This window comes from Semicossyphus pulcher, unplaced genomic scaffold (assembly GCF_022749685.1).
Source record: "Semicossyphus pulcher isolate SPU_LCO1_2020_fin unplaced genomic scaffold, fSemPul1.0.p SCAF_14, whole genome shotgun sequence".
NCBI lineage: Eukaryota > Metazoa > Chordata > Actinopteri > Labriformes > Labridae > Semicossyphus > Semicossyphus pulcher.
In genome coordinates this window covers 420216-430000 of record NW_027211648.1, presented here as the reverse complement: position 1 = coordinate 430000, position 9785 = coordinate 420216, and the positions used below count along the sequence as shown (strand labels likewise).

The following is a 9785-nucleotide window of genomic DNA, read 5'->3' as shown; positions in this document are numbered from 1 at the left end:
GTCGAAGCTGACCCCGTGGTGGTTGACTGTGTAGCGTGGTGTTTGACCTGGATCAGCTGAGATGCTTCTCAACACCACAATCACCATCCAAAGGTAAATCCAACTGGAGCCTAACCAAGACTCCATCTTCTCTGACTCCTCCCCCTCTGATGATGAGATCAGTCTGTCAAAACAAAAGAGTTCACTGTGAAAGGGACCAAAGAGACTCAAACTGTTTCAGAGCGTCTCAAACCTTTTCTGATGTTCACATACGCAGACGATACTCTGCTCTATGTTGCTAATGACATTTCTTTCTACAGTCTGATTCCCTGCAGTGATCACATCACTGACTGGACATCTCATGAGGGTTAAAACTGAAGTCACTTTTCTCGTCTCAAGAAAAGACGACCAGGAATGTGGACGTTTAGCAAACACTTTAATTTTAATCTGAACTTTATTAAAAGAGCGATTTGCAACATACAGATCCTCCAGCCAAAGAGGGTTAAAAAGAAAACGATAATGAGAGACTAGACATCAACAGCCGGTCTTAGTGATGAGACAGGTGTACAATAAATCTGAACACAGGTTTAAGAGTTCATATGAAGTCTGTTGCTGAACGTATGCAGAGGAAGTGGAGAAGGTTTAAAGAGGATTTTTGAGATTTGTAACATTTACTCTAAAAACTTGGTTAACGAGCTTAGAGCAGAGAGCAGGTGTTAATAGCTGATAAAGTTTGAATGTTTCTGTGGCTGAAAGCCTGCAGGATTAGGGGAGACTGGGGACCTCTGCAACACCTGGACTAGACCAACTGAACTTGTATACAAACTGTTATCTGTGTGCTAATGATCAGCACCACTTACTGATGATTACAGGTCTCCATATACGTACACCATAAACACATGACCTTTGTCTCAATAAGCACATTATTCTAGTTTATTGATGTTTATATTATATGTTTATATTATTATAATACTACAATTATATTATAATTTATTTATACAAATATATTAAAGTATGTTTTTAATTTCTCTTGTGATATTTTAGAGATAATTATCAAATAGGTTATTGTGTTTGTAAGAGCATTAACTTAAAACAATCTGCAATGAAACAAACTCTTATTAAACATGTTTATCATGGACTTCCGCCTACGTCATGAGTTAAGCAGACGCTTGATTTCTCCGCTCTGCCAGACCCATGTCTAAAATAGCCTTTAAATCAATGAAAATCAACAAATGAACACTCGACTACATGGTGCACCGTCTAAAAAGATGAGTTCAAGTCAGAAGACTACAAAGAGAGACGCAAAATCTGGAAAGAACGACGAAATGAAAACGGGTTCGAAGCAGCTAACATTAGCAGAAGCTACTCCACTGAAACCTAATGGCGATGCTAGCGGAGAATCGGAGATGCTAACGGAGTTGAGGAAACTTCGTCAAGAGAATAATGACTCTTTCCGGGACACGAAACTTTCCCTGAACAGACTGGAATCGTCGGTGGGTGAACTAAAACAGCAAATGGAAGGGCTGGAGAAAAGGCTAACCGAAGCAGAGAAAAGGGTAAGCGACTCGGAGGATAGAGGCATACGACAGGAGAAAGCTATGGGCTACCTGCTAAGACGAGAGGCTACCCTGACTGCTAAATGTGATGATATGAAAAACAGACTCCGCCGCAACAATATTAGGCTGTACGGTATACCAGAAGGTGCCGAAAGAAAGACATGATGTCATTTGTGTCTGACTTTCTGAAAACTAAGCTCGAGTTGCAAGAAGATGTAGAGATTAGGCTGGAACGAGCCCACAGGGCGCTCGCTCCGAAGCCGAAGGACGCAACAGCACCACCGAGGTCCATAATTGTGAGATTTCTGGACTTTAGTGTGAAACAAATGGTGCTGCAGCAAGCATGGAAGCAACGTGACATTCAGTATGAAGACCGGAGGGTTTTCTTTGATCAGGACTACTCCCCTGACTTGCAGAGGAAAAGAAAAAAAGTGCGAGAGGTAATCAAAAAGCTGAAAGAAAAAGACATCAGAGCCCAATCACCATACCCAGCACAGTTAAGACTCTTCCTCGACAACGGTGTAAAAGTGTTCCCCTCACTGTGGGAGGCGCGGACAACACTGAAAGAACTTGGGATTCAGACATTCATGGAGGATCGGGATGTGATGGAGAGAGAGCTGACTCGAGACGGATGGACATCTCAGGAGGGGCGGAGGGGGGGGGGGTCTGGACGGAGTGGAGTGAATATGAATGCCGCATACTCTGGATAGAGTTTTGCAATCAAAGCAACGTGTCTTCAATCCTGGGTTAACCTGGTGGACCGTCGCTCTTGCACTTTGTGCATTTCACCTGGAGAGCCATAGCTCTCTACCCATTTTAGACCGGGGGTGGGGAGCCTCCAAGACTGTAATTTCTGAGTACTGTTTTGAAAAAATCTTTTTTTTCTTATTATTCTGGGGGCGACCCACTGGACTACTGGAGGTTCATTACTGTTTACTTGGTACAATGAGGTTCCATCATTGTTTTGTTCTTATCGTTCGCAGTTTTTCGGCAAATGTATTTATGAAGATTGAGAAGGGTTGGTATATTACACGTGGCAACATAATAAGGTTAGATTTATTATTGAATACAACAATCAGAAAGGACATTTCTGTTTTGAGGTAATAACAAATGAACAGAATCAATCTTGTTAGTTATAATATTAAAGGATTAAACCATCCCATAAAGAGGAAGAAAATCTTGAACCAATTGAAAAGATTGAATTGCTCTATAGCACTACTTCAGGAAACGCACTTGAGTGATACGGAACACAAAAAACTTAGAAGGGAATGGGTGGGGCAGGTCTTTAGCGCTTCGTGCGGCGAGGCAAAGAAAAGAGGAGTGGCAATTTTATGTCACCGATCGCTCGGCCTCACCCCAGAGAAGGTATACGAAGATAAAAAGGGACGGCATGTCATGATTGTGGGCACAATTGGAGATACTAGGTTGACCATTCTAAACTTATATGCACCAAATGAAGATGACACAGGCTTCTTTAAAGAAATTTCAGCACTTTTAGCTTCAAAAGCAGAGGGGATGGTTATAGTGGGAGGGGACTTCAACTGTGTGCTGAATCAGAGACTAGATAAAAGTCCATTTGTCCAGGGACCTAAGACTCAAAAATCTAAAACACTCTGTGGTATGATAGAGGAGCTTGGGCTGGTGGATATATGGCGCCTGAAGCACCCTAAAGACAGAGACTTTACTTTTTTCTCTAACGTTCATGGGAGCTACTCTAGAATTGATCTCTTCTGTGTATCAAAACAAGATGCTTATAAGGTTACGGATTGTTCTATAGAGCCTATAACAATATCGGATCACAGCCCAGTGATGATCTCACTAAATTTAAGCTCAGAAAAACAACTTAAACACTGGAGATTAAATGTCTCCCTTTTGAATGATCCTGACGTAGTCCAGGAAATTAAAAGAGATTGGTATGAATATATGGAACATAATGATAACGGAGAAGTATCTGTGTCTACTTTATGGGATGCCGCAAAGGTCGTACTTAGGGGGAAAATAATAGCTCTCTCATCCAAACGGAAAAAAGAGAGAGATAAAGAACATGCTAAACTTGAAAAACTTATACAAGAATTAGAACAGGATCACAAAAAGACAAACAAGGAAAGCACCCTGAAGTTACTTAATCAATATAGGAAAGAGTTAAATGACCTGTTGACATATAAGGCAGAAGGTGAACTACGATTCTTGAATCAGAGATACTATGAGTCGGGCAACAGAGCCAGCAGACTTTTAGCTTTTCAGTTACGCAAGGCCCAGGCAAACCGGACAGTCTCAAAAATAGTAGGTCCATCCTCGAAGCGGGTATCATCTCACCCCAAAGATATAGCAGAAGCTTTTTCAGATTTTTACAAGGATCTGTATAACTCGGTAGAGATAAATAACAAAGAGGAAAAAATTAAAACCTTTTTGGATAAGATCCATCTACCTAAACTGTCTGAGAGGGAGTCAAAAACAATGAGAGACCCGATCACAAAGGAAGAAATAGGAGAAGTGATAAAAAATTTAAAAAATGGCAAATCGCCAGGGGCAGATGGATTCCCTGGGGAATTTTATAAACAGTTTAAAGAGGAGGTCACACCCCTTCTGCAAAAAGTATTCAACTACACTCTTAAGGATCATGATCCACCAAAAACATGGTCAGAAGCCATAATTTCTGTCATCCACAAAGAAGGGAAAGACCCAACAAAATGTGCCTCATATAGGCCGATAAGCCTACTGTGCACTGATGTAAAAATCCTTAGTACAATAATGGCTAAAAGGATTCAAAGACACATTAATAAGATTATAAAAGCCGATCAAACAGGATTTATACCTGGACGACATGGACTGAACAACATCAGGAGATCCTTAAATAAAATCTCTGTAGCTAGACGGTCTGCTGGAACGTCGATGCTTCTCAGCCTGGATGCGGAAAAAGCGTTCGATCGCGTAGACTGGCTTTTTCTGGGACAAACACTTGAAAGAATGGGATTTCACATGGAGTTTATCAATTGGATCAAAGTGCTGTATCAGGGGCCTACTTCGAAAGTTAGGGTTAATGGGCATACATCAGGGAGCTTTAATCTGAATAGAGGAACCAGACAGGGTTGCCCCCTTTCTCCACTGTTATTTGCTATCAGCATAGAACCTCTCGCTGAATTGATAAGGGAGAACCCCAAGATAGCAGGGATAGCAGGTGGTGGAGGGACACACAAAATATCGCTATACGCTGACGATGTTATTTTATATATTAATAACCCCCTGTGCTCTATCCCAGCCCTTTTAGATAACTTGCGTGAATTCGGAGAGGTATCTAGGTACAAAGTTAATGAAACTAAATCAGAAGCTATGATGCTTGCTGGCAGTTGGCCCTCTCAGTTGAATGAAAAAGTTACATTTAACTGGTCAACACAAGGCTTTAGATACTTAGGCATAATGATCACTCCAGATACCTCAAAATTATTTAAAGCTAATTATGGTAAACTGATTGCTCAGATAAGATTGGACTTGGCTCGGTGGGAGATCTTACCGCTCTCTCTTCTTGGAAGAACTGAAACAATCAGAATGAATGTACTTCCCCGATTGTTGTATCTCTTCCAGTCCCTGCCTATATGGATCTCAAGCTCTACTTTCAAAACATTAGATAAAATGATTTCTACATTTATCTGGCAAGGGAGGAGACCTAGGATTCGACAGAAGGTGTTGCATTACCCTAAAAAGCAAGGAGGCCTTAATCTGCCAAATTTGAAACTATACTACTGGGCAGCTCAACTTCGCGGGATGGCCGAATGGGTAATACAAGACGAGGAGACAAAATGGCTTGAACTAGAAAAACATGCTTGCCCATTAGTACCTCTTGAGACAGTACCATTCTTAGATCAAAAGAACTGGAAGAAACTTAAGATAAAAAATGAAAGGATGAACTGTACTCATAAGGTCTGGCTTCAGGTTAGGAAAAAGATAGGCGCGCCGTTAACAATATCTAGAGTGGTCAAAATTGCAAAAATCATAGACTTCCTGCCAAATAAATTGGATACAGGGTTCAACGCTTGGGCAGAAAAAGGTCTTGTGATCATAAACCAGTTATTTGAAGGTGAGACCCTAAAGTCATTTAAGCAGTTACAGGATAAGTTTAGTTTGTCCCATAAAGAGTTTTATAGATATCTACAACTGAGAAACTATTTGATGTCACACAAGGAATGGAGCACCCTTAAACAACTGCCCACTCCAATAGAGGACTTCCTGATGAGGAGCATGGATGGAAAAAATATTAAGAAAATAGTCTCACATATGTACAGATATTTACAGGCACAGTGCTCAGGAAATACTGTGGCTGTAAAAGAGAGGTGGGAGCTGGAGATGAATGTGGTCATTGAAGATAAAGAGTGGGAGGATGTGTGTGATCTGGGGCATAAGATAACTAACAGTCCGACTTGGAAAGAATTTAGTTGGAAATTAAAAATGAGATACTTCAAGACACCGTTTTTAATATCAAAATATGACAAAAGTAAGACAGATTTGTGCTGGAGAAACTGCAAACAGGTTGGAGATCATACTCACATTTTTTGGGATTGCCCCAAACTGAAACCATTCTGGGAGGGGATTCAAACAGAAATACAAACCATCCTAGGAGTAAATCTTCCTCTAACAGCATCACATTTTATCCTAGGTTTATTACCAGATGGTTTAACTGATAAAGGAAAGGCCCGGTTGCTACACATCCTTCTTCTGGTAGCGAGGAAGATGATTACCATGTCCTGGCTTAAACCTCTACCTCCCACCCTTCTGCAATGGAGAGAAAGGCTAAAAAGAGTTTACTTGATGGAAAAGATAACAGCGAAACTCCACCTGAAAGTGGACTTGTTCGAGGTTCTATGGGCCCCTGTCAGCACTTACCTTACTCTATCGATAGGATAAGAGACTGGTTTTCATAGTCTCAATTCACTTAAAGGGAAATATTATGTGTATTTCTTTTTGTCAATTTTGAAGGTGAAAGTCTATTAATTGCCTGTCTGTTGAGGAATATATATGTGTATATGTGTGTGTGTGGGTGTATGTATGTATGTATATATATATGTGTGTGTATGTGTATGTATATATATATATATATATTTGGGATACCTGCTTTGAAGAAGCAATTTTCAATTTCAATAACTTTCAATGATTTCCTCTTTATGTGGTTGAAGACGTTGCCATGAATCTTATTTATGCATTTTATTTTATTTTATTTTATTTTTTATATGTACGTTTGCCGAACTGTAAATAATTCTTGAAAAGTTTTAATTATGTCTCAGCAACTGAGTTATGTATCTTTAAATATGTAAAGCTGAATAAAAATGTTCAAAAAAAAAAAACATGTTTATCATCATATTGCAGCTGTCCTCCTATCAGCCTTGACAGAACATCATGTGCTAGCTTTACACATGCTAACGTTAGCATCAACAAAACAATGAAACATAATACCTTTGGATGAATTCTTACAGAAGTTCAGGAGAGTTTGACAAAAATACAGCTGAAGAAAAAATAAAAGCTGATTCTTAGCATTCAGACTTGGTGCAACCGTCCCTGCTCTCCCCTATTCACATGAGAAACAGAAGTAAAAACAAAAAGATAGCAGAGGTGTAGAGTGAAGCTGACTGAGGAGTGAAAACAGAGTCAGTAACAGTTAAATAAGAATATCCTCATTAGTATAAAGAGTGAATTGTGAAGAAAAGTTAAGGAGCTTTTGAATGGTGTAACTGTAAATGAGAGGGCGCATCCTAAAGAGGGAAGGGAGGAAGCTTCCTGGTTCCTGTCAGGATGTCTGATGGATCTTTATCTCTGTAATTCTCCCTGTTTATGTTCACAGTCACACTAATCTGACGTTACAGAGTTTAGAGACTTTTCTTACCGTCTGTGAAACTCTGCTCGTCCTCTGCTGCACAAAACTGATTCATTCAGCTCCTCAGAGTCTCTGTGGCGTTTCTCTCTTTGATTTCTCCTCTTCTTCACCTCCTTCTCCTCCTCTGATCCTCCCTCTGTTCTCCCTCACAGTCTCTCCAGTTCCTCCTGCTTTCTCCTCCACAGTAGCTCTGCTGACAGACTAACCGTCGGCCTCACCCCTCCTCCTCCTCCTCCCCCCGGACCTCCCCGGCCCTCCTCTCCTCCTGACAGGAAGTGTGTTGTGTCTTGATATGGCGAGCTCGTTTCCTCCAGAGAAACGCCGTCGCTCACTAAGAGAGACGAGAAACAAACTCCACTTTCAAGATGAGACCTGTTTGATGTTTGAACCAAATCTCAGTCAGATTTGTTTTCCAAAGCCAGGTAAAACTTTATTGATACATGCAGCACAAATGTTCTGACTGTAGATTCACCTGAACAGGTGTAATAAAGATTGAAGTGAATATGTGATTGAAAACAAACACATTTAGAGAAAAAGTGAAGAGACGAAAACAATTAAACACAAAATACAGAAACTATATAAAAGAATATTAAAGTTGTAGATTTCTGAATGGAGTTTGCTTCAGCAGAGTTGATACAAATCACACTTACACATTTCAGGTTAAATTCATTTATTCTGATTCCAGTGGCCCTTGAGGAGGTTCCAGTGGCCCTTGAGGAGGTTCCAGTGGTCCTACAGGAGGTTCCAGTGGTCCTAGAGGAGGTTCTAGTGGTCCTAGAGGAGGTTCCAGTGGTCCTACAGGAGGTTCCAGTGATACTTGAGGAGGTTCCAGTGGTCCTAGAGGAGGTTCTAGTGGTCCTAGAGGAGGTTCCAGTGGTCCTTGAGGAGGTTCCAGTGGTCCTACAGGAGGTTCCAGTGGTCCTAGAGGAGGTTCTAGTGGTCCTAGAGGAGGTTCCAGTGGTCCTTGAGGAGGTTCCAGTGGTCCTACAGGAGGTTCCAGTGGCCCTTGAGGAGGTTCCAGTGGTCCTACAGGAGGTTCCAGTGGTCCTAGAGGAGGTTCTAGTGGTCCTAGAGGAGGTTCCAGTGGTCCTAGAGGAGGTTCCAGTGGTCCTACAGGAGGTTCCAGTGGTACTTGAGGAGGTTCCAGTTGTACTTGAGGAGGTTCTAGTGGTCCTAGAGGAGGTTCCAGTGGTCCTACAGGAGGTTCCAGTGGTCTTTGAGGAGGTTCTAGTGGTCCTAGAGGAGGTTCCAGTGGTCCCTGAGGAGGTTCTAGTGGTACTTGAGGAGGTTCCAGTGGTCCTACAGGAGGTTCCAGTGGTACTTGAGGAGGTTCAAGTGGTCCTTGAGGAGGTTCCAGTGGTCCTAGAGGAGGTTCCAGTGGTACTTGAGGAGGTTCCAGTGGTCCTACAGGATGTTCCAGTGGTACTTGAGGAGGTTCCAGAGGTCCTTGAGGAGGTTCCAGTGGTCCTAGAGGAGGTTCCAGTGGTACTTGAGGAGGTTCCAGTGGTCCTAGAGGAGGTTCCAGTGGTACTTGAGGAGGTTCTAGTGGTCCTAGAGGAGGTTCCAGTGGTCCTTGAGGAGGTTCCAGTGGTCCTTGAGGAGGTTCCAGTGGTCCTAGAGGAGGTTCCAGTGGTCTTTGAGGAGGTTCCAGTGGTCCTTGAGGAGGTTCCAGTGGTCCTAGAGGAGGTTCCAGTGGTCTTTGAGGAGGTTCTAGTGGTCCTTGAGGAGGTTCCAGGAGACATTGAAGAGATCACAGAGGTCCTTGAGGAGGTTCCTGGGGACTTGGCTTCATCAAGAAGACTCACATGATTGTAGAAGCGTTCCTTGAAGGACTCCAGGAGTCCTCGAAAATGTGTGAAGATCATTTTAACTCTATGAGCACTAAGTTTCCATGACAACAGAGAGGTTTGAAACGTTCTGCAGGTGTACCAGGTGTTTTTTTACTGTGATGACTGAAGGAGGTCGTGTCCAAACAGACAGGAAGTGTGTGTGAGTAATGAAGCTGCTACTGAACACACACACATGCACACACGCACCGACACAGATACAAACACACACACACACGCACGCATGGACACACACACACACACACACACACACACACACACACACACACACACACACACACACACACACACACACACACACACAGCAGCAGCAGCACTGTATTTAAACAAACGATGGAAACACACAGTGGAGGGTGATTGTTGTCACGGTGACCCAGATGCTTCCTGTTTCCTGGAGGAAGCGAGTGAAGAATGACAGGAAGTGGAAGGTCTTGAATGGCAGAGCTATGACGAACCACTGTTGTCATAGTAATGCAGCAATGGGCAATCTGACTCTGTGTGTGTGTGTGTGTGTGTGTGTTCATCAGATTTAATTAAGAT

The 9785-nt window shown here is 42.3% G+C and overlaps 1 protein-coding gene across 1 annotated transcript in view; it reads right to left on the bottom strand.

Moving 5' to 3' along the window:
* The window catches only part of clec14a (C-type lectin domain containing 14A), a 9443-nt gene extending 1845 nt beyond the window's left edge, over positions 1-7598 (bottom strand). Inside the window, exons 1-2 of the mRNA XM_069661811.1 lie at positions 7408-7598; positions 1-163 (exon numbers count right to left, since the gene is read on the bottom strand). The exon at positions 1-163 is cut by the window's left edge and continues 1845 nt beyond it. Of these exons, the coding sequence (XP_069517912.1) occupies positions 1-126 (126 nt within the window). The 5' untranslated portion in view covers positions 127-163; positions 7408-7598. The remainder of the gene's footprint in view (positions 164-7407) is intronic.
* Positions 7599-9785: the final 2187 nt, after the last annotated feature.